The sequence below is a fragment of the Agelaius tricolor genome, unplaced genomic scaffold (assembly GCF_023055355.1).
Source record: "Agelaius tricolor isolate 1412-34295 unplaced genomic scaffold, bAgeTri1.0.p SCAF_12, whole genome shotgun sequence".
Lineage (NCBI taxonomy): Eukaryota > Metazoa > Chordata > Aves > Passeriformes > Icteridae > Agelaius > Agelaius tricolor.
Window position 1 is genome coordinate 862465 of NW_027269272.1, and position 25259 is coordinate 887723.

The 25259-nt window shown below is 43.7% G+C and overlaps 1 protein-coding gene across 1 annotated transcript in view; it reads right to left on the minus strand.

Moving 5' to 3' along the window:
* Window positions 1-2016: 2016 nt before the first annotated feature.
* The window catches only part of HS6ST1 (heparan sulfate 6-O-sulfotransferase 1), a 193523-nt gene continuing 170280 nt past the window's right edge, over window positions 2017-25259 (minus strand). The window contains exon 2 of the mRNA XM_071437088.1: window positions 2017-8324. Within this exon, the coding sequence (XP_071293189.1) occupies window positions 7616-8324 (709 nt within the window). The 3' untranslated portion in view covers window positions 2017-7615. The remainder of the gene's footprint in view (window positions 8325-25259) is intronic.

Below are 25259 nucleotides of genomic sequence, written 5' to 3' on the forward strand. Positions count from 1 at the left end.
CTGACAAGATCTCATCACCACCTCCTCTGAGACAGTAGACTCAGGATCAGCTTTTCTATTCAGGAAGAGCAGGCTGTCACCTGGAGCAGCAGAACAGCCAGGGGCTGTTTTTTGTCAGGGTAACAAGAAATCCTATTTTGCAAGAGGCAAAGAAGGGCTCTTGCCAACTAACCTGAGGCAGCACATCCCCCAGAGGCAGTGCTGGAGAATGTAAAATCACCAGGTAGAACAGAAACAGGAACATTTTGGACAAGTGAATAAAGAAACTGAGTAGTCATCAGTGTAACCAAAAAAAAAAAAAAAAAAACCCAAAACTCTGGAGGTTGTTTCCTCAGTAATGTCTCTGCTTCTTTTAATCCTCCTTCAAGCATCCATTCTGCTCCTTTCCCCTTCTGCAATAGCAGAAGCCTCCCTTCCACCTGCTAGCTATCCACCCTCCCTCTTCTCCCTCCTCTCCTTTTCCTGGAGGCTCCTGCATGGAGAGCAAGAAACATTTTAAAATGCTGTAGGAACATCATAGGTAAATTAAAACATTTTACCTGCCCAGACTTCTTGTGACAGAGCATCTTCATGGCTCTTGGAGAAGTCAAGGAGGAGACAAAAAGTGCCTTGGAACAGCAAGGCTCCACCCAGCAGGACAAGCTGCGACTGCACCTTAGCTTGCTCCAGTGAAATTCCTCCTGCAGGACATGAGAGCTCCTAAGCAATAGCACCAGCACAGCCAGAGGGGCTGACCCAAGATCTCTGATCTGTCTGTCCGTCTCCTCCCCTCACAGCTGAGCCCCATTAGCGTCTCAGGTGTTCCCCTTAAGTCAAGGGGCTAGAAATGTAGTTAGCAAAGATCATCTACTGTGATTAGAGCTTAACAAGGAACCTAATTGAAATCAGGTGGTATCAATATCACCTGATACCAATTAGTGGATAACTGAAACAAGGCTGGGAATGACAGGTGATACAAGAAGTATGTAAGAGTGCAGGAGCCATAAATACTACTGGCCTCTAAGACTGAGAGGAGGTCTGGACTGGCATCAGCAGGCCAACTTGATGCAGCTGAGGAGTTTACCATGAGGAAGAGCTCTTACTTCCTCCCCAGCAGCCCAGTTAAAGGGGACAATTGTGCAGCTATGATGGACGTTCAGCTAATTGTAACACTTGGTGAGAGTTAATGTTTGTGTAATAGGAATCATAGAAATCGTCCTGGAAACCATGTGAATATGTAAAACCTTGGATAAACAGAGAGCAGGAGTTTGTGACTTTTCTACACAGGTCTTTAGGAGGTTACTCTCCCTGTATCCAGTGCTGTAATAAATATACCCTCTTTTCAACTTTAATTAGTTGAAGAATCATCTGTCTGTGCTTCACTCTGACACCATCCCTTACCTGAGTCCTCCAGCAGCACCTGCACAGCCCCTCCCTCCCTCCCTCCAAGAGGGAGCTGTGGTGATGCTTTGGTAAAATCAGAGCTTTGTTACTCACTACGCCTCCATAAAGATCTTGCTGTTCTCACTTGGGATGCTGTGAAACACTTTTATCACCATCCTCTCACCCCTAATTCACTTTCACTGTGCAAAACAGGACATGGCTCAGCCCAGTAGCTGCAGAATGTTTTCACACAACAAAATACTTCTGAGCATGAAACAAACAAAAAAAAAATCTGTTAATTATTCCACAGATTTGGTGTAGCAACCTCTATTTATTGCCTGCAAATGTGTTCATTGCAGTGCCTCTGAAAAAGAAAAGTAAGAAGCCTGTACAGTATCAAAGGTAATTTTTAAAAGATGACAGGTTCCATGAGGTTTAAGTGCTTTTTGCAATGTTGGCTCAAATGTAACAATAGGAACCAACACACTGCAGTTTCTGCTTGAATATTTCTTGTCCAGGAGTCTGTTTTTGTAGCAGAAAGCAAACATTCTCCATCAACTGCACTGGCAGCTTTATCTCTCTGTAATAAACAGGCAAGACATATTACACTGAAACACCATCAAAGGACAATGGAAGGACAACACACACCACAGATGCTCAATTTTAGGGTTTATTTCATCTGCTAACATTCATCCTTGATCTAGACAAAAACAATTAGATGATTTTTTAAAATTTTATTTTTCTTGTGGAAGAAAAAACCTTTTAACACTTTTGTAAGATGCTATAAATAAATATATAAAGCTTTAAGTGTTACTCGGCTCAAGTTAAAACAGTTGCCTTTTATTTTTTGTTGGTTTAAAGTTCCTGAAGTGGGGGGGAAAGTGCAAACCATACACATTTAGCCCAATGGAATGAGTCCAGCCACAGTCACCTTCAGAGAAGCTGAATCTGATCTACAACATGGAGGATGGAAGGCAGGTGGGGGACAGTTGTATTTTTTTACCCTCAGTCACACAACTCCTAGAGGAACTGAGTTCCTTGGTAAGTAAAACACAGAAGAAAGGGGAGAGGAAGAAAAAGAAAATCCTGCCTGCATTGACCTTTCCCTGCCCTGTGCAGACTGTGCAGCAGAGAGGAAAGAATATAAGCAAGGTCCCAGATGAATGGAAATGACAATGCAAACCAAAATCAGATAGCTGTAGGGATGTTGAGAAATCCTCTGCCTCTTGTGTGTTTGACTGGAAGACTATACATAAACACACAGGAACTTCACATTGAGAGAGGATGGGGATTTTTGTCTTCTCCTTATGGAAAAAAAAAAGATTAAAAGGGGCATTAAAAATAAGTTAAATCATATTCCAATATGTACAAAACAAATCATGCTCAGTAAACCTTTTGAATATAAAATTATTCATTATAGTACAACTCTCTCAATCCAGTCTCTAGAATTGACACGTGAGGGAACTGAACAGGGAGGGGGAATTGTAGGGCTCTCAGGAGACAGACTCATTGCAAATCTGGCTTTTTTCATCTTGCATGTCTAAGAATTACAGAGCTGGGACAACACAGGCTTTAACACCCATGTGCTCATCAGGGCTGCATTCACCTTGGCAGAATTCCTGTGGATGGGGTAAAACAAGCAGCCATGGATAGCTGGGATTGTGTGCCCGGCTCACCTGAGCTGCTGCACACTGACCTGTGCTACAATGGCTTGGAACACTCCAGATCAGGCAGTGGATCCCATGCTCACTTTTGCCTCTGGAACACGAACTGCTAGCATTAGTGGAAGTGAAAAGAAGAATAAAAAGAGAACACAGCCAGCCCTGGGATTTGAGTCCAGCAGATAGTGTCAGCTGCATGCCAAGCTACAGCTCTGGGAATACAGCACTAAGCACAGGTTGGGGATGAATTCCTGGAGTGCCACCCCTTTTTTGTGACGACTGGAGAAGTCTGTGGGGTCTGGGTAACTCTGAACACCAGTGAGACAGACATCAGAGATGCTTTTAACCCCAAGGTATGAACCTTGGCTAGGCCCTGTGCTGTGATGCTACCATCACCTTCTGGAGCTGCCCACTGCTCTCTGAAGTGACCTGACTGGCTCAGAGGGAAAACTTCCTAATTGTACTGCCATGGGGACTCCTCCTGCCTTGGTCACACTCTCAGAACTGCACTGCTCTTTTCTGCTCTAACAGGACAGCCCTGGGAGAGAGGATTCAAAACCTTATTGGGATCTTTCTAATGCTGCTTCCATTGTCATCCCATTTCTATAAGCAAGTAAGGGACTGTGGGGTGCAAAAGCATCAACAGAAGTGCTCCTCATTATTCCAAAATGTTGGGCATAAAGGGAGAAATTCAGACAAGCCAGAAATTCACACTGACCCTTTTCTGACTTTTTCTTTTTTTTTGTTTATGACTTTGAACCCTATGACAGCCTGGGCTGGCAACCTTACCGGTCAATCCTGCATTTTGTGACCTGGACAGGGTACAAGGTGGCATCTGTCTGGAAAACCTTGGACGAGGCAAACTCCTTCAACAGAGCTAACTAGGATGAGACTAACCAGCAAGAAAATGTTTTCTTCAGCAAGAACACCCACCAAGCAGTGATGTTTTCACTGTTTAGGCGACTAAAAGCAAATTGACTTCTGTGCCCCAAGAAGTCACAAAGTCCCTAGGGGACAAGTCCAATCTTGCACCTGCCTGCACTGCTCCCAGCACTCTCCTAACCTGACTAGGACATGATACACTGACAGACCCCCTGAAGAAACACTTCATGTCCTGAAGAAGCTTTTGGGGTGTCTGGAAGTCACAGGAAAAACCTTTTGAAAGAAAGAGGCAGATATTGAACAAGAATCTACTATCTGGCCACTACTTCTGCCGGAGTGCCTTAAAACTGTTCTTCTCCATTCATTTTAAAACTACACACACACACTTTTTATGTTATTGTAGCATCAAAATATCAGTCCTAAAAAGAAAAGAAATAGTACCACTTTAAAGTGTGGTACATATAAATCACAAAAAACTACATTCACATTATGTTAAAAATCCCTTCCCTTGTACCCACTAAAGGAAGAAGACAGTGCCAGGTATGTCCTGCAACCCATGTTCTGGTACACAGCACTTAAAATCAATTAACAGCCAGAAGCAGACCAGCACAGCAGCCAGGGTGAGGGAGGGCTTTTGGGTGATTCTGTTCATTCTCATTACTCATAATCTGTTTCAAAGTGTCCTGTACTTTTCATACCTTGGAGTACTCTTTTAGAGTCCCTAAATTTGTTACTCCCAGTGTAGAGGTGGAAAAACTGAGGCATTTGCATGGGTGCAGGATTTAAACCTTGAAACTTCTGCCTCAGTACTGAGGTCAGCCCTCCTTTTGTGGCTGAAATGAAACTGTTAACCAAAGACTGATTTCAATATAATTTCATTACTTTTGCTTGTTCCTGCAATACATTACAAAAAAAAAAAAAAAAGGTTGGTGCAACGTCTTCTAATGACATGCTTCTAAGGTCAGAGGCTGCTTCTGATTTAGACAACCCTGCAGACAGATTCATTAACATCCAGCTGGTTACTCAGAGCCTGTAACACAGAACAGCTCAGGGAGACACAGCCTAATCACAATCCTGCTCTGAATCCCATACAGTCCTAGCAGAGAGACACAAACAGGGATTAGCTGCAGGAACCCCTCGTGCCTTATGGATCCACCACACAGGACACACCCTGAAAAGCTTTTGGGGAAAGGCGGAAACTGTGCATGTGCAGCAACAGTTGGTTTTTATATCTCATGTGCTGGTCTTGTGGGAAAACAGCCTGCAAAGTTTCATTTTTAAAATACACATGTTTTCTGTAGTTACAGCAAAATGTAGAAGTACTGGCAAGTAGCAGACATAACTTCTGCCAGCCTTGGGATTCAGAGATGAGCAAATGGACTTGTAATAACCTTCTCTTCCCCCAAACCAACCACCAAATACTGCTTCATTTTGCTCCATAATTTTCATCCAGGAGGAAATGCTTATGGCCAAGCTACACATATCTGGGAACAGGAGCCATTCTGTGGAAAAAGCACTGGCACAGCCTTAAAGACATGGACAGAACCAGCACCTACTGGTTCCAGCCAAATGTGTGGCTGACAATGTCCTGCTGTGCTTGCAGGCAGCTGAGTGTGCGCTTGTGCACTCTGCAGCAGCAGGATCAGACCAGGACCTGACCAAAATCCACCTGAAATCAAGAGGAAAGATATCCTCTGACTCTGGTGGACTTTGGCTCAGGGCTGTACAGAATTTTGTTTGAGCCCTCAGGGCTCTTTGTGTTTTTCCTTCTCAGGTTTTTTAGCTGTCTTTGCGCTTCAGGAGAAAAATGTATCCAAAAGCAAGGTGTATCCCTCCCAGAAGCCCTTCCTTTGCAAAACTCAGTCTGACCTTGAAACTGCTGGAAACAGTGCACAGAGGCAGAGAAAGAATTAAAATCCAAACCAAGCAGCACACAGTGGACCTATGTGATGGGAAAGGGATGCTGTAAAAATGACATGCTAAAGTTGAGTTCATCAGCTCTCTGCCTCTTCTCCAGTGATTTCAATGCCATATTTGATTTGCAGTTAACGTGGCCTTTGAACATGAAATCCTATTCCATTTGGTTCAGAGTTTACCCTAAGCAATAGCTGTTTCAGGTCTTACAGGCTGAGTAATAACAGAGTGAGACACGAACCAGGCAAAAACTGCTTCATTTCCATGCTTCCAGCCAAACAAATAAGTGCTTGCAACAGCAAAAAAATAAGCCATATTTTAATTTGGTGAGTGGAAAGAGGAATTAGAGAAGTCGTTGTTCTGTCTCAAAAGTCAGTAAGCAGAACCTGGTTAGACTGTCCCCACGCTGGAGGATTAAACTTCCGTGAGGCCCTAAAAAACAGCATTGAAAGTGTTGTGCTTTGAGAGTGGTCTGAGACTACAAAAACACTATCCATGATTCCCCTTTCCAGTTTTATGAACACAGCTTGTTCATTTAAAATAAGGGCTGCAGAACAGGCACCCTGCCAAAAGACAATGTGCACTGTCTCATAATTAATTTAGACCCATAGTCAGAAATTTTCACAGCTCTGGAAGAGAGCCCCATCCTGTCCCCACTTAAATCAGTTCTAGTGACTTTACTGGAAGCAGGCTGATGCCCATTACCTCTTGATAAAAGCAAGTAAAAATAACTGAAATAATACAGCTAGGGAAGGTCTGTATGCTTATTCTGTGTCAGTATTTCTCATAGCAACAAACAAAACAAAATCACCCCCTTGTCACATTCCCATTAGTGACACATCATTTGCAGGGTCTGAATTTTTTGCGGATTTATGAAGGAGTTATTACATTTTTCTTCCTTTTTTTTTTTTGGTAGTATGTAGGATAGGGTTTTTGTGTGCTGTTAACACACAATACTGATAGTGGCTTGAGTGGTAGTGCTGACAGGACAACATGTGAATGCAGGTTTGAGTCTATGGTTGGCTCTTAACTTGTTTTGGGACCTGTCTGGGAAACAAATCTGGGAGTTTTGTGTACAAATTTATTTTTGTGATGAAGCTGCATATATATATGTGATACCAGTACAATGAATCAGAACCACTGTGCTAAGTACATTTCCCAGGCCATAGTCAATTTAATGTTTCTCATCCTCTGACTGGTTTTCTTTTTTTTTTTTTTTTTTTTTTTTTATGGTGCTCTACTTTCTGGCAGTGGCTGCCAGCTGAAATGCTGTGACTGCCTGTGTGCTCAGATCCCAGCCTGACAGGATGGCCCATCCACAACTCAGTCACCATTATCAGTTACTGACAAACAGTGCAATTCCCATCCCACCTCCCCCACAAAAGAAAACCTGTTTCCTTGTTTTTTAATTGTGTATCTTTAGATCATTAGGCTCAGGGGATAAAAAGATTTTTAAAAAATCCAACTTCTGCCATTTGTGTTAAAATCATGAGGATAAGAAACATTCTTCTGTATTTGGCCTTATGCTTGGGTAACAGCATTTGTGCATTTTTTATCTCTGCATTAGAATGTTGACCCTTTTTTTATTTTTATGTATTTATTGATTTTTTTAAGAATCTCATCGGTCTTGTAAGAAACAGTAAAAAGACCCTATACTCAAGGAGCAATCTACCTTCTGTTTTACAGACTTGTTTTTAAATAAAATATTTTTTTGTTTTTGTTTTTTTGTTATTTTTACTTCCACCATCTCTCATATGGAAACCCTACAATATCATTAATATAAAAGTCTGCCTAGGCTACCACTTCTCTATAATATGGCTCATGTAGTCCTCAGTGGGCAAACGTCCTTGCTCCTCGGTCTCTTCCTTGGGAAGCGCTTCGTTGGAGCGGTGCAGGAGCCTCTCCTCCCGGTTCCTGATCCTCTGCTCCATCCTCTCCAGCTGCCTCTTGTACTGGTAGCGCTGCTGGAAGAGGTCCTTTGCATAGTCATAGAGCTGCATGTCCAGGTCGTTGAGCTCCTCGATCCTGCGGATGGTGTCGTTGTCCACCTCCACGCCGCCCGCCCGCGTGCTGTTGTACTGCATGAAGGGCCGGATGAACTTCAGGTTGAAAGTCCTCTCAAACAGGTACTGAGTCTTTCTCTGGAACTCTGTCAGGCCGAAGAAGGCCATGTCTTTGAGGTTTTTTTTGGCGCTCTCCAGCAGGATCTGTGCTCGCTTGTTCTCTGGGATGAAGGACATGTTGTAGCAGCCCACCAGGCTCAAGTCAGCCAACATCCTCACCTGGCGGTTGTTGGCCAAGTTGTAGGGGCAGTCCATGAACTCCTGCAGTGTGCAGCCTGACCAGTCTGTGCCCTCGTAGCATGAGGGCAGCTCTTCAGGAGTGGGTGTCCTGCCATCACACATGTGCAAGGAGGTCTTCCAAGTAGCTCCTCGTTGGACGTGACGCCATTCGCTGAGGTAACGAGAAACGGGGTCTCTCAGCAGAGTGATGTAGTAAAATTTTCTACAAGGAGAAGAGAAAACAGGATAAATATTCTTCTAGTGCAGACAGCAAAAACCTGAGAGTAAATCAACATGACATCATCCATCCAACTGTATTTCTGGGTTGTTTTTATCATGCAATATCTCATGCAAAGCCCTTTGTGCAACATTAGACCTGTGTTTCTCATTTTAGCCTTGCCAAGTAGTAGCACCTTCACCAGGCTGTCCATTGCCAACAACAGACTTCAAAGTCAGAACAAATCACCAGGACTGAACCCATTCCTTGACTTCAGAGAGCAACTGTGGCTCCTGGCACTGCCTGGCCTTTCCCACCAAGCACTGGGTGCCTGCAGTGCCAGCCAGGACCTGCTCCGAAGGATAGCCCAGCAGCCTGTCTGTGAGCTGGGCCTATCACTCCATGCAGATGCTGACCAGGACACCCACTGCTTTGTTGATCTGGCTGCTGAGCTGAAATATGGGAGTCTGCAGCAAGTAGCAGGATAAAACCACGGAACATAAATGAAAAACAATAGGAAATCAGGAATGCAATATGCTTTGCAGAAAGAGAAGGCTGAGCTGACAACCAGCAATAGCAGCAATAATTTATTCCCATTTTAGTCAACCTGGTATTAAATCAAACAAACTTCAGACACACTTTTGACACGAGACTAAATAGAAGGGAAAAGCAAGACAACCAGGAAGAGCACACATAATGACATGGGGTGTTCTTGCTGTTCTAAGTACAATGAAGTCCTCAACAATAGAAGCTGTCCCTAGAACTGAAAACATGACAGCTGTCTCTTAACAGAGACCCTCTGGCTTCAGCCCATGGAGTTCTGGGATTGACAGAGATGGCAGTCTGCAATGGCCCTCTCCACAGAGAGAGAAGTGGGCTTTTCTTCCCTAACTGCCAGCAGCGTGGGACTGAGGTGTCTTTGTGTTTCCAGAAGGAGGAAATGCCTTCTCTAGCTCCTAAAGCTGGCACGTGCTTTCAGGGCATGGGGCTGTGACACTGAGAACACATGGGAGCACCTGGCTTTGGCAGGAACACACACATGCAGCTGGGAGTGTTTCACAAAAGGGTGGTGGAGGATCCATGTCCCCATCAGAAATGCATCTTCAGAATGCTGCTAGGGCTCTTTGCCTTGCCAGCACTGTTCAGGAACACCAAATGGAATGGCCACTTAGATGGCAGTGAACAGTTTTTGGAAGAAAATATAGTAAAAGTATTCAGTTTTGGCTAATTTTAACAGATCCCTGTTTTCCTAGCACCTTCAGTATTATTCTTCCTATTACTAACCTAAATTTCTGCAATAAGAGCAATTTAGTTTTAAAATAATACATCAGAGCCATTGCCCAGGAAGTCTCATATTAAGTAATGTTTGCTTTCCTAATTCATTATAAACCTGCTGAAGGGCTGTTTCAAAGCAGTCAGTTTTGGTCTTTCCAACAATGGCAGGGGGTGTCCACCCAGCTCCAATTCCTCTCCTGCTTTCTGCCTTCATAATGAGGGCTGGTACAGATATTTGTTCATTTTGGAAACCATTCCATCTCTCTTCAATAGTAAGAGTATCTCACTGTTTAGTATTACTATCCAGTACTGTCTGTGTACAGGCACAGGGAGAAAAAGGGGAGCAGATATTTTCTTTTAAAGACTTTAAAAACCGACCTCTTTTTCCTTCCTTTACTTTGCAGCCTGCAGTGATTCCACTACCCTGACTGAGAGGCAGCTATAATTCATACAGACTGAGCCAAGAAACCTCCAATAGATGGGATAAAATACAGCAGTGGGAAGGAGAGCAGTGATGAATGCCAGATGTTTGATGACAGACAGTGGTGCTAAACACTATCAGCAGTTTTTGACTTGTGAACTGCAGTGGATTTTTATTTTCACTGATGTAATCCAAAAGTTGCATTTTTCACTGAGCAGGTCGAAGCCATTTATTATTTTGTGGCTACAGATGCAACTAGAAGGTTGCTTCTCCCCGATCCCTAAGATCAGGGACTCATTTATGAGTGAGGTAACCACAGACAAAGGAGGAGCTGATTCCTGTCCAAACATAACATATGCCACCTATACAAATGTGGATAGGGAAAAAAAAGAGGAATTGGTATCTGCATTTGGCAGACAGGGGAACCACAAACATTAAATGATGTGCATAAAGTCAAATAGAAGTGTCAGAGTTGGCATGAATCTGATACCTGCAAGGCTGAGTCCAGCTTATCTTCTCTCTGTGTCTCTGTTTAAACTTTAGGAGACTGTTAGTAAATCAGATGAATAAATATCGTGCAAAGCTTCTGGAGTCTACTGAAACAGAGACATTGAACAGGATGTGGATTGAAAAAAGTTTAAAGAGCAGGAACTTCTTTCTTCACACTGCACTCTAAGACCTATTGCCTTTGTCAATGTAAGAACCTGGTAAATATTTTACCATGAGGGATTTTTCTCAAGGATTTATCTCAATGAATGAAAAGCACAGGAAATAGGTTACAATTTTAGAAATTCTACTTTGAATTCAATTTTCCCCTTTCTAGGTCTGTCACATAGAAAAGTGCTTGAAGGAAAGAGCTTGCCTCCTAACACAGAAATCAGATTTGTCTTTGGAAACTGGAACCAGGCCCCTGGAAGTACTTAAGGAGGCTGCCCCAATGGGCATAAATAAAATAAAATAAAATTTTTAAAAAACCCAAACAAAAAAGCCCCAACAAAAAAAAAAAACAACAAAAAAACCAAGCAAACAAACCCCCCCCCCCAAAAAAAAACCCAAACCCAAACCAAACAAACAATAAGCCTAACAAACAAAACTAAACAGAGACTTTACAGCAAAAGAAGCTTTAACTGCCTAAGTTGAGGTGTACCATTTACATAGTGAAAGTTATGCTCCCAAATTTGTATTTAGCTTTCTAGAAAGATCTTGGTTTCTGAGGAGCAGATTCCCTCAGCCCTCAGGCAAGTGAGCAGCACACCTTCCAAGGGACTGAGACCTCAGGAGCCACAGGAGTGAGCTACTTGGATATTAGAGGGATGACAGTGCAAATGTTCACTCAAGGAACTTCAGATACTGAAATTTCTGTTTTTGAAGTATAATTTAGGATTGCCTTTAAGATCAGAGAAAAATTAGGTAACTGTAAATCATCATCCATTAGCAGTCAGCAAGCTGGGGGAACTCTGTTCCAGCATGGTTGAGAACACAGGCAATGCCACTTATTAACAGTGGCTTGGAATTCATGAGGAACCACATGACTAGTACTTTTTTTTTTCTCATCAAAGATAAAATAAACCCGTAAACCTCATGCAGCTGTGAGTGCCCTTCATTCAGCATGGTGACCCAGACAGCCACTTAACTTTAGTGCTCCTAAAGGCTCCTTTCAGAAGCGTAGTCTTCTCCTAGGCCAGATGGTTCCACTCAATAGTGCCTCATAAAAAAGCTCCAGTTTGGTCATGCAGGGTCATATCTCACTGTTTTTTCTGGACTTAACAAGCTTGAGCAAGACAAATGGACAGTGGAGTTAGTAAGATTTTTTTCTACCACATGAAGCTGAGCAGAGCAGCATTACTGCTCTTGGAGCTCCCTTCCCCACACCCATGGGGCTGTGATCCCCAGGGGCACAAGGACAAGCAGAACAAAGTCACACCTCTGCCCTTCCTTGCATTGCTGCTCCTGGCAGTCCCAGCATGGAAATCCACCTGAAAATCCACCTCTGAGGCATTTGCAGAGTTCACCTCAGACCTGCATGCAAGCTGCACAGTGCCCAAGGCAAGAATCCCTGGCATATTTATTAAACAGAACAGAACAAAAAGAATTGTTTTGATCAACAACCCTGTACCTGAACTGAAGTTTCAGGAAGAACAAAATCCAGCATTAGAAAGGAAGGCCAACCTTGTGGTCATAATACACAAATGAATTCAGGAAACTTCACTTGATGTGCCCATTCTGTCAAAATTAGCCCGCTTGTCCCAGACAAAGCTCTCTCTCCCCGCCTCTGTTTCCCATATGTGAAGGGCTGACAATGTCTCCTTTGTCTGTTTTGGAAATTCAAAACATAACATTTTTTGGAGCAGGAGCTGTCTCCTTGCAGGATTATGCAAAGCCCCTGTTTCGGCATGGATTGAGGTCAGAGGACAATGGTTAACTGCAGGCATATTTTCATGACACGGGTGTCAGAGGCACCACTGCCCTACAGGATTCCCACCCAGACCTCTCCTTCCCATTCTCACATAGCAGCACAAAGCAGTCTCAGTTTTGCCAGCAGAGTTTTGGGGTTTTTTTTTTTAAGCAGGGCCATGCTGCAAATGCAGTCACTGAGCAGCTTGGGGTTAAAAATAACCCTTTGTTGCGTGGCTGAAGCTGCCATTTAGCAATATTCTATCTTAATTCCTGTCAACAGGTTCCTCAGCTAATGAAGGGGAAATGAAACCCTTCTTCCTCTAAAAACTCAATTCCTTCTCTTTTGCTAATAACCAGTCAAGATAATTCTGATAAAGTGACAGATTCTAAATATGATGCTACCATTTCTCTTCAGTTAATTTCCACTCTTTTTTAAATGCCAATGCATCCTTCTTACTGCTGCTGGTCTCTAAATTCTGACAAGAACTGCTTATTTGACTGTGCAATTTCCCTGTTTTTTCCTGTGCTTAAATGCTTCCTCCCACTTGGCCATTTTTCTTTTTTTTTTTTATTTTTATTTTTTAATTTTTACAGGTTCTTTACTGAGCTTTCAAGCATTCCTCCCAGGAAAAGCAAAGTATGTAACAAGTCCTTTTTGATTACTGTGGTGGCCTTCCAACAGATAAAGAACAAAATACAGTTAGCCACTTGCAATCATAAATGCTTCATCTGCCTGCCAGGAGGGGGAAGGGGAAGGAAGCTGCATAGGTCAGCTTCAGCCATATAGCCCCAATCTGTCAAAGCAACATTCCCCCAGGCTACACTTTTTCTACTGCTAAAAGAAAAAAAAAAATTAAAAATCATTCTATATCTTTGCTGAATTAACTGAGCAGGGGGGGCTGCCATCTTGTGGTAATGAGGAACACTGTGTTTTGTTTAAAGATGCAGAAATGTCAAATTTGTGGCTGATTTAAGGCATCCCTGTAAGTCAAGCCCATGTATTGCACGCACTCCACAAATCCCTGGTGAGAGTCCTTATTCCATTTCCACTGGCTCTCACTGTAAGTAGTTTTTTTCACTGAAACCACCACTGATTTTGGCTCCCAGCAGTGAAATGCACTCGTGCCCTGCTGTTAGTCTGCAAGGACCAAGGGAAGAAGCAGCAGAGCACTCAGCAGCCCCCCTGCCATCACCTAAACCCTAACTTGGCTGGAGCACCCAAGGGGATTGCCAGGTAAGGGTTATCTCCACTAGAAATGAGCAGAGTATCCTTTAGGAACAGGCCCAGCAAGGACTCACAGGTAAGTCATAAGTGAGTCAGGTGTCTCTGATGATGGATGAGCTGAGAATGTGGCAGATGAAAGTCTATAAAGAGTTTTATTTTGCCATTATAAAGTCACACTAAATGTAACCTACAAATAGGAGGTGTATGGAGAACAGTTTCCCCCATCTGTACAGAAAATAACCTTCTGCTACAATGGGAAACTCTGGGTGACTCTCCAGCCACCTCTTACTTCAGTAAAAGCTGCCTCTTGCCTTATTTACCCAACCCATACTCACCACTTTTAAAGCCCAACCTTGCAAAGGTTCCACATATTTCCCTGTTTTCCTCTACCCTGTTTTTCCTCTTGCATAACAAGCACATTCTCAGTTAGAGATTGGAATTTAATATACATACAATGATTACTTCCTTTGGTAGCAAATAGCCCTAATTTTCCTCAGTCTATTTCCTCTCATCTGTTGTTCATTTAGACTCTTCCTGCATTTCACACACAGTAAACTCTTCATTCCTTTAAAAGTCATAGGAACAGAAAGAAAACCCCAAACAAACAAACAAAACAAACATCTTTTCTGTCCTCTATGTTTAAATAAAGATTGCAACACAAAACCCCAAAAGCCAAGAAGCTGAATAGCAAACCAAATCCTCCAGCTCTCAGTTTGGGTAAACACCTACAGCAATGATTTCCTTTGCCTGGGAAGGAGGGGCTGCCAGTGCTTGCTTTGGGAGCCAGGTTTGTTTTGCATAATTGTGATTGTTTTGCCTGATGGTCTCTCTCTTTGGACTTGGCTGTATTAAAAGACAGGACATTTGGAAATGTGACAGCCAGCCCTCACATGGGCTCTGCTCACCCTCCAGATCCTCACTCAGGGAGGATCATCCTGAGGGCTGAAATCATCCTGGGGGCTGATTTCACCATGGGCCAACTCAGAGCCAGCCCAAAATAATGCTCAGGCTGCTCCAGGAGCCTGAGGCAGATGAGAAGAGCCGCACCTCTCTCTTTGCACCTATGCATTTTATAAAATATGGGCTGTTTGGGATGGTTTGCAGTCCTGGTGACGCAGCCTGTCATCACAGCGTGATGATCCCACTGCAGAGTGTGTTGGACCTTTGTGCACCCAACACCATGGCTGTGTGCAAGCAGAACAGAGTCTGACAGCAAGAAAGGAGACAAAAGTGCAAGCAGCAGCTCAGGCATTTCACAGGAGAAACACCCATCCCTCCATCCACTCAACACAATCTTGAACAAAAGCTCCCTTCTGGTGTTCCAAGCCATGCATGGGCTGGCTTTAAAACACCAGAGGCAGTCAAACACAACTGCAAGGCTTCTCCAGACTGGTGGAGAAGAGACCTGAAGAGATGAAACCCAGGTCAGTCTGTGTGCTTGATCCAGTCACATGCTGCACCACAGCCTTGATTTTGGGATCTGCAGGAGCAGTAATGAGCTTACTGCACACAGGGTGAGGTGTCTCTGTTTAAAGCTGATCTACAATGAAAGGTAGGTCTGCAAAGCAATAGTTAGAACAGTATTGTGTTCCTGTAACTTAGGTATTCCTCCTGGAATACACTGGCAAAGGCAGCAGAGCTGGAGTGGAGGCACAAAGGATGTAAGTCAGTCCCAAAGGCACAGGGTTTGTTTGAGATCTGGTTTGTCACAAAGTTGGGAGGGGACATGGAGCCTTGACACCCACACTGGGAGTGGCAGAATGATACAGGCTATTCCACCCTGATTCATATGTGTGGTAACACAAGGGAGCATTTTATGTCTGGGATCAAATGGAGCATCAAGGTAGCTATGGCTGGGCATTCATTTCTCTGAAACCATCAGAAATGGACACTTTCAGGACCACTATCTCCATTTATCTTCATAAATGAAATGAGGTTTACTTTTACCTCAGATCTCAGTGCTGTGCAGTGCTGGTACTCACTGTGTTCATACTACACTGTTACACATTCAGGCCCAGTACAGATTTGTTAGCAATGTACTAACAGGCTTTTCCCCAGGAAGCACGTGTGGTCCTATCCCCCTCGTGTCTCATGACTTTTTTATATCCAATTAGCAGAATAGACACAGATAATGAGTTTTAACAACATCTCTGCTTTTCATAAAAATTGCATTGCTGTGTAAGCACAAGAATTTCCTGTTGAACTGTCTCTCTGCAAACAAGTTAATCTAAAAAAAGATACATGTCATGCTATGAACCTTAGGAGTGAACCGCCAGCTCATTTTTCAAAATGACAGATATGATGAAAATTGGACAAAGGCTTGGAAAAAAACGTGGGGGTCAGGATGAGGGGAGCAAATGGGGGTGGAGAGAAAGGCATTCCAGAGCCCTCTGGAGCCTTGGACTCCTCTAGGACCCATTAAAAGCTTATGTTACTTGCACTGTTTATAAACAAGCACTTTCTTTTGCCGTAACTTTCCTCATGTGACGAGCAACTTAGGAAGTGTTGACTGCTGTTTTCTACTGCAGTAAGGCACGAAAAATGACAGCAAGTTACAAATCAAATTCCTTTGATTTAGTACCTTTCCTGAGTTTTGGGAGGGTTGTTGTGATTCCTAAGTGGCCTCAGCAACCCACTGTAATCGATAGCAGGTCGGGATGCTGACAGATGGCAGAGGGAAGTTTCAGTGCCAGAGGGATTACATCAGTGCTGGCAGGGAACAGATGGCAGAAAGGTGTACTGCAACCTGTGCTTATTCTTTGCATTCCTTTGCTTCTATTACTGCCCCTGCTGTCACCAAGGCAGAAGTTTCAGGAGGGAAAAACATGAAAGAAAAATTTTCTCTCCCTTCACTTTCTGGTTCTGTCACAGAGACTTTCAGTTACATTGATTTTGGCATTACAAAACACAGAGAAATCAGTGACACATAACACCCATATTAACAATAAAATATTTGCTAGAAGGGTTCTACATCCCTTTTTTTTGATATCTTCCTCTGTGTGGCCACATTAGAACCAAGCAAGTAAAAAATCAACCCCTGAAGAGTAATGATGCATTTGCAATGAGACACTGAACTTTTAATCTCTGTGCCAGACATCAATGTCCACTGCACATGCAGCACAGGACAGCGGTTTTCACCCTACCATGTGATAAGTTGAAAGCATTTGGGGCCTCATTCCAGCTCCAGGGAATAAGTGCTGTCCCCTAACACACTGCCAGTGCAGGCTGCCAAGTCTGTGTCATTGGGGCTGAGCTGCACTGGTTCTGCACAGAAATCTCTGGAGCTTCATGCTTTGTCCAGGGAAGAGAGAGAATGCCAGGGATTTAGCCTCCTTGGGTGTCAAGATAGATGCAATGAATAAAACAAGTGAATACTTTAACTAATAATGCATTATTTCTGCATCTGATGCCTGCACACTTCAGGATGCAGAAGAAAGAATGACCAGGATATTGCCAAACAGAAAAAAGAAAACCAGAAGCAAGTTGATCTAGAGCAAAGAAAAAGCTGAAGTAACTATGCACCATGGAAAGAGATTTATTTGAAGCAGCTGTAAATAAAGCAGATAGGCTAGAATTTGCATTTTGTTTTGAACTGCAAGTCAGCTTCTCTTCTGTGAATCACAGAGCTCCACTGGCTGTGAGATTCAAAAAAGATTCAAGGAAAATGCAACAGCATGATAGACAGGAAATATGGCTCCTTGAAGAAGATGAAATTATAATGAAACTGTAGAGGAAGACAAAGGGAGCAAGAGTAGTCAGAGGAGCAGATATTGATTGCTTGTGCAGAACAATTGAATTCCTTGGCAAAGGGAGGCAATATCTGTGTCAGGCAGCTGCAGCTGCAACACTGCAGCCCTGAGCTGCTCATTGATCAATCCTGCTCCAATCAAAAACTGATGGACAGCCACTTTTATTGATCTGAGTAGGAAGACTCTGGAAACAGAATGGAGATGCAGAGGATTTTTAAACTGGGCTGACATGTCCTGAACATACAAGTAAACACTGTAACTTTCAGCCAGCCCACCAACATCCAGAAACAAGACATTCCAGGGAAGAAAACACAAACAGCAGCAGAACCCACCCCTGAAAGCAGGCCCAGTGCAAGGACTGGATTCCAATGAGCTCTGCAAGCCACACAGGGCTGCCAGGAAAAGGGAACAAGTGCTACCCTGCAAAGTAATCAGTGTGAGCTGCATCCTGCCACACACCTCACAGCATCACCTAGGGGACTTGCTCCTAATCCCATTCACCCAGCTCCTCCTTAACATCAGTGCTGGGAGAGGTTCCCACATGTATTTTCTTGTGAATAGTCATACTAGAGGCTTACAAAGAGCACCAAAGCTCCCTCTCCTCAATTAACTGACTCTCCCTTGCTCAGGAATAGCAGATGTTGTTAAGCAGCAAAAGATAATCCTCAAGAAAGCAGAGCTACTAATCAGTCACTTTTACATTTAAGATCACTTGGAGTTGCCACTGTCTTATACTGTTTTCCTAATTAATTGCACTGGAATGCACTTAAGTAAGCCCCAGATCAAAGAATCATATGCAGAGATTGAAATAAATCCTGTCTGTGTTGCTAATGCCTCAGAAATGGATGACTTGCTAAGCATCCAAAATCCTGGGTTCCATGGCTCAAAACTAGAGATAGTGTGAGATGCTTTCAAAGGAACAGGTTTAAGGATGAAAAGGGAAAAGCTCCCTTCATTTGCTGGTAAAACACAATTAAACAAAGACGATTGTTCAACTAATTTAGTGTGACGTTTGTGTATCTTAAGTTCCTTATTCTTCACTTTCCTATCACCAGAAATCACAGTTCAGGAGTGTCAATTTTCATTACAGCAAAACTTTATCATCATTACAGACTTTCTAAATGTGCTTTAATGAAGGGTTGCATCTTTTCAAAGTAATGATAAATAAAAATGATTGGGGCTGAACATGTTACCAGTTGGTGCAATAAATCACTGTCTCTTGCTGCATGAGTCTCTTTCTTTTGATATAGAGTATAATCAAAATGCTTTGATTGATTTACAGTTTAGTAACCCAGGCATCATCATCCATAATTCTACAATAAACCACAGCACTTAGTGTAGCTGTTACAGATGTTCAGAAGTTCATTCCCTGCCTTTCAGGAGGAGATATTGACACAGCAGCTGCAGACACCAAGATTAGCTGGGGAAGAAAAATTTGTCTTGGGCACAGGAAAACACCCCATTTTCCTCTAACAATACTCTGTCTTTAAAGCTGAAAGACATGCTGCCAACCTTGATACATCCAGTTTCAATTATTAAACACCAAATATCTACATGCACACACCCACCCCCCTGCCAGCTGGCAGGAGTAACAAGCTGCCTGGCTTCTGTCTGAAACACATCATTTCCTGGGAAATCAAGACATTACTGAAAGCTCTATGCAACAAATCCATCAAAGGGTGTGCAGTGCAATCTCAGGCCTTGCCAGCATCAAGAAGCCCAAATTCTGCAGGTGGCACTGCCTCCAGTCAGCCCCAAGGAAACAATTGCTGGGATTTTGCTCTTAAAATCATCCCCAGAGCAAGGCTGGGCAGGAGGGCTCAGCCCCACCAAGAGAGAGAAGGCTGCTCTTTATGTTCTCTGTAACCAACACCAGCCCTGCCCCACAGCACCAAGGGAGACTGCACGGGCATCATTATTCATTTTTCACAAATTATTGATCTGAAAACAGTGGGTTGATTCTGGGTTTGAGCTCTTTTGCTTGAGCCTGGAAACAATGCAGCACTAGCTGGCCTGCAACTAACACTTTGGTTAAAACTGCTTGCTAGAGAAAATGAGAATATGCAACAAACAAAGCACAAAGGGCATTTTATCCCAAACAGCACAAGTGCTCCCTGCCAGCCTCAGTAGCCACAGCTCATTTGGAGCAGGCACACAGATAGACCCAACAGGAGCTGTCAGAGTGATGGTCTAGCTCACAGAAACAATTTCTCTCCTAAGTGAATCACCATGCTGAGGAAGCTAACAAAGATCACAAAATTCATTAACTGAGCAGCGCTGGAAAGGGCTGCTCCAAATCCACCACTGATGTGTCCTGGCCAGGCAGCATCCTGTCTCTGACAGTGACCTGTCCCTGGCTCTGCCCAGAGACGTGCAAGGAGCAGCAAAGCTATTTCTAACCACAGGAACCCTCTTTGTTTCCCCTCAGTTGCACTCACAGGAAACACAAATCAGCCTCATGGTTTGGGACTTCACATGGACATTTGAGGCTACAAAACTTCAGCATCCTCAGGACTTCTCTGCTGGGTGATGACTCAGACCTGTCCATTGTGAAGCTGAGAAAGTTATGAAATATCAAGTGGGTATTTCACAGACAGCACCCCTGCATTATTGTGAAGAAGGGATACGTTGCCCTGACTAACCTTGGGTTCTTCTAAGTATGCTTAATGAGATTCCTTGCCAGGTGGTTAGCAGGAGCACTTGTGAATACCAGAAATGCAGAAATGTGTTGAATGTGATTTTAAAAATCTGATTTTTGATTAAAAGATCCTTGAAAGACTTTTTAAAATGTAAATACAGGCCAACATTATTCCCTCATCTCCCACGTGAAGGACTACAGAGGTGTTCCAGCTGGCAGAAAGGCTGCCAAATCCTCTGCAGGTAACCCTAATTATGTGCTTAAAAGCATATGCTGCATCTCCCAAAGTGCTGCTTTCTACTTGGAAAAGCCTTTTGCCCACAGAAACCCACAGAAAGTGCTCAGTGGGGCTGTGCTGCTCCTGCTGCAGCCTGGGAATGCCCCTGGGAATGCCCAGCGCAGGGGGACCAGGCTGTGCTCCGTTCCCACTAGATGGCACCTGCCTGCCATGGACCGGCTCCGGCAGGGAGGGACAGCTCCTCTTGCCAGCATCTCCTCCCTTCTGCTGGGATTTCCCGTGTCTTTCACTGTAAATCCCATTTAATTGCCGGCAATTGGTAACTTGTGCTGTTTCCTTCTCCACTGGAGGCAATGATGCCACCCTGGAGTCCCGTGAAGTCACCGGCCGGGTACCACCCGCCCCTCTGCAGGGATGAGCGGCACGGAGCATCCTCCCATGGCATCCTCCTAAGATATGCTCCCATGGCATCCTCCCACGGCAGCCCTCTGGTCGCCCAGCCTTGCTCCCGAGGCTCTGACAGCCCCTGCCCCGGGCAGGTGTTTACACTCTGTCACAGCCATTCCCTGCTGCCCCCGGAGTGCGCTGTGCCTGTGGGGGATGTGGCACCAGAACACTCAGCACAGGGGTTTACCTCGGGAGGTTGGAATTCTGCACCTTTTGCTTATGTCTCTGCTTCAGGCTTGACTGAGAAACAGCACCTTTAAAAGATGTACACAGGTGTTTTCTCCTTCGTAAGCTTGGGTAGCATGGAAGAGTTTTGCTGGCATAGCTGTACTCTGAGAAGTAAAAGAATTATAGCAATGCCAGCAAAAAGTTGTGGGTAGCAGTATCTCTGTGGTGGTGGGTATGGCTTATTCTGTCTGGGGAAATAGGTTAAATTATGGGGCAGAAGATCCTTGCCAGTGTGAGTTCCTTCCCAAAAGGGGTTTATCAGCATGGCTCCACTGAAGAACCACAGTTTGAGTGCAGGCATGTGCTTGGTCTCCCATAAAAACAATTATCATGGAGAAAAACTTTCTTGTGTTTGGTAAATTTTGAAGTAGGTGTGTGGCAATCCACATCCCTGGAGCATGCTGTGCTAAATCTCTGCCCACTGGGATCTGCTGGGCTGGGGCCATTAGCTCTTTCAGATACTCTGGCAAACTGCTGGGCTTGGAGAGGCTTTCAGGCACAACCAACCTGGGGTGAATAAGAGCTGGTGATCTTGTTATATGAGGCTCCATATCCCACAGCTTTAAGTCATTCAATCCCCTGCCTGTCTCTTCACATAATAATTTATCTTTTCTTTGAATATTTTGCCAATGGGAGCTGGAAGGTAGCAGGGTCATTACAATCCGTTTCTTTCGATACTCTGGGGATCTCAGCTTGGTGTATTGCATTTTTTTCTTCATCCTAAAGAGAGGATGTGTGCAAAAGCAAGAGATCTAGAAAGCTTTCAGCATCACAGAACTGCCAGCACTGCTTCTTTTCTCTGCTCCATTTAACCTGGTGATGTTTTTTATTACCAGTTAGCTCAAACACTAGAAACACTCTCAGTCACTGGTGGGACACGAATATTGGGCTTCAAACTTCCCTTGTTAATATTTCTGAAAGCTGGGCTGATGCTTGTGCATCCTGTTATTCCAGTCAGCCTGGAGACAAGTGGCAGAGCTGGCATGAAAGGTATGTATGCATCAGAGGTGAATTCCAAAGGTATTCACCTCCCACTCCATGCTCAGGCTTGGTGTGCCTGTTACTATATGTGTGTGCTCCTTATGCGAGACACAAAAAAGGCAGAAGCAGCTGTGGAGAGGGACAGAAAATTGATAGTGAAATAATGAATACAGTAAAGATTCACAATGCTCACTCTGGGAAGACACAGTGCTCCTTCTGGAGAATTCCACGAAGGGAGGAACAGTAGTGACAGATTTGAGAATTTTTAATAAAAAAAAAAAGGAAAAAGAAATCCAATCACATTCTCTATATTTAAAAATTAAAAGGACTACCAGATGCAATTACATTCATGATTAAAAGATCTAACAGAAGCATATTTAAATTCATTAACTTAGTCTACACTTTCCTACCTCAGGAGATGAGCTGCTCCTGGAACATAAGGCACCAAAATACAAACTACATCTTGCTTGTATTTGATCAAAACCTTTTCCAAGTTCCAATGATCTGGCTGTTAACATCTCTTAGGTGATAATTAGGCTCTTGGGGCAGCAAACATTGTTTGGGAAAGAAAATGCACAGTGGAAACATAAGTAATGGAGCTTGCTGCCTGTTGAGGCATCAGTTATTCCACTGTACAAAAAGAGGCGCCAAGGGCAAAATGAGGCCATTTTCAAACAGAGCCTCATTTTGCCGGTGTATAGCAGCAATCAGCAGATGCTTTACCTCTCTGTAAACTGTTTACTTTAGGTTTTGCTCATTTCTTACAACATATGTTTTAACGAAGAGATTCCAGCCCTTGCAAATTATGGCTCACAAATACGGCTCTCCTCTGGAAAACAGATGCTGCATGGATTTTCCATCACTGCTTGACAGACCTTTGGTAGCAGGTATCAGCTGGGGCTGAGCAGGTACTTCTCCCAGTTCCTGTCCTCCCAAGTCCTGGTCTCTCTGCTCAGGGGATGCTCCAGGGCCTCAGGATGAGGCTCAGGGCATTTTCAGACACACTGTGAAGAGCCAGAACCTCCTTGTGGGATGATGCCTGTTATCAAACCATGCACAGTGATAGTCTCTCTCTGTCCCAGGAGGACACTAAATTAACAGCAGAGGCACTGACTTACTTCCCTTCTGTTACTGCCATGGTACCCACTTCCCTCTGATGGGACAGGAAGAGGCTTAATTAAAGACAACTGGGAATTTCTCTTTATTGCTGCATCCGACAGGTATCTGTCCTCCTCCAGTCTCTCTCCAGGTGCTACACCTGGTTTTGGTCCCCTCCATCCTGCAAAGCTCACCTCCTCTGGATAATGACCCTTCCTTCCCAGGAGATCTTTAAATATTCCTGACAGCTGGAGCCTCTGCTGTCCTTCCTGCACACTGCTCTGTAATCAAGCCCAGGAACAGCAAAGGACAGAATTGTTCTTTCAGACAAGACAGCTTTGCCTGAGTCTCAGCTGTCAGGTCAGACATTTTCAGGACCCACTTCTGGATTTTCCTCTTGGCAGTTAGTTCTGATCCATGGCAGAATCCTCTGCACTATGGAAGGGCCTGGCTCCCCTTCCTCTGGGAAGTAGGGAGTGCTCCTGGGAAGTTGCAGCACTGCTGAAGAACTGCAATTCAGCTTGAAACCAGCAGATTTAGACTTCAGCCTTTGCTGTCATGTGAAAGTCAGTTCGTCACTGTCTGTAAACATACCTGCAGTGCCCAGCATCTTCCCGCTTGGCCAAGGCAGTCCTGATCATGTGTACAGGAACAGGAACACTTTCTTGCTGTCTGTGTCTCTTCATTCCAATAAAGGATGTGGCTGCACCAGCACTGCAACGTCCCTCTAAACTTTAGTCCTCCTTTGCCACTGAAGGACTGGAGAGGTCTATTTTGTTTTGCTTCAAAAGCCAGTAGAAGGCAGCTTACCTGCCTTGAAAAAAGTTTGGAACCCAAGGATGATTCAGGTTTCAAAATCAGAGCTTCAGAATGTTCCCCTTTTGAGCACTAGCCTGGGAATACCTCACAGGTGAGAGCATGGAGGGGAGAGCTCCTGAGGGGCTGGGGAAAGACTATCCTCCAAGGCTGATCCCATCCCTCTGGGTGAGCAAGCACATAGGGACAGGACTCATCAAAGAAAGTTTAACTGTAACCAAAACCAAGAAAATAGTGGAGAAAAAAAAATAGAAAAGCATGGGAAATTGCAGACACTCAAACTCAGCTTTAAATTCTAAAACTGTTTCTAGTAATTCAACTCCAGGCATGTGATTCTGGATGTGTTTCTATCTCTTAAGTCTCATATCTTTGTTCCGACTCAGAGGAACTCCATTTTTTCTTGTTATTTATGGGAACATGCATCATATATATTACATTGTGTTTCAAATGCAAAGGAAGATTCCCCTTATTGCTGTATTTTTGGGACAAGTCTTCAGACTGCTCCAAAAGTTCAAAAAGTACAGGCTCAAGTCCATTACACTGTGAGATCACTTTCCTGAATAGGAACCTGGAATTCAACCAGGAGCTGAAGTTACTTACAGCAAAACTCCAACATATTTCATGCAATACCTGTGCTGTGCATGTAACCTTGAAAATAATGATATTTTATTTTGTGAGGAGTTTACATGAAATCATGAGTTTTTTCTCCTCTTCCTAGAACATTCAGTCTCAGAGAAAATGGAGGTTATTTCTATAAAAGAGCAAAGTGCCCCTTATCACCATGAACACACGGAAGTTTACAGATGAGGCTTCTGATGGCACTGACAGAAATTGGGTGCAAAGTCACATAACCAGCACTGTGTCCTAACCTCATCATCAAGGAGCCTCTAAAAGCTGCTGGGAGCCTTGAGACAGGGAACTCAAGATGATGGATGGCAGATTTATGAATCACATTCCAATTTTTTTAACCTAAAGAATCCTTAATACCTTTTTCTACCCTTTCCCCTCACAAGAATGTTACCAGTTATCCTTGACAACTGATAGCTCCATATAAGCTTTCATCTATCCCCAGTGAATACATGGAATTTCTTTAACCACAAACTCTCATCTGTCTAAGCCTCTAGAGTAACAAAATATCTGGGAGAAAAAACTCAGAATGATCCAGATGACAGGATAGGGAGGACAAGGAAGGAAGACAAGAAAAGAGGAGGTTGAGATGAATTGTGATTACATCTGTTAAGTTTAAATCTGATTAGATTTGTTAGATTAAATTTGTAAAATTACTTAAGACATATCAGCCTCGAGTACAGCAGGTTAATCTGGTGGTAAAACAAAGGGCTTCCCTTTTGAAGAGGGGAAATTAAAAATGTCTGTAATTTAATACAGACATATTAATATGTCTAAAGTATTAATATTAGACATATTAAT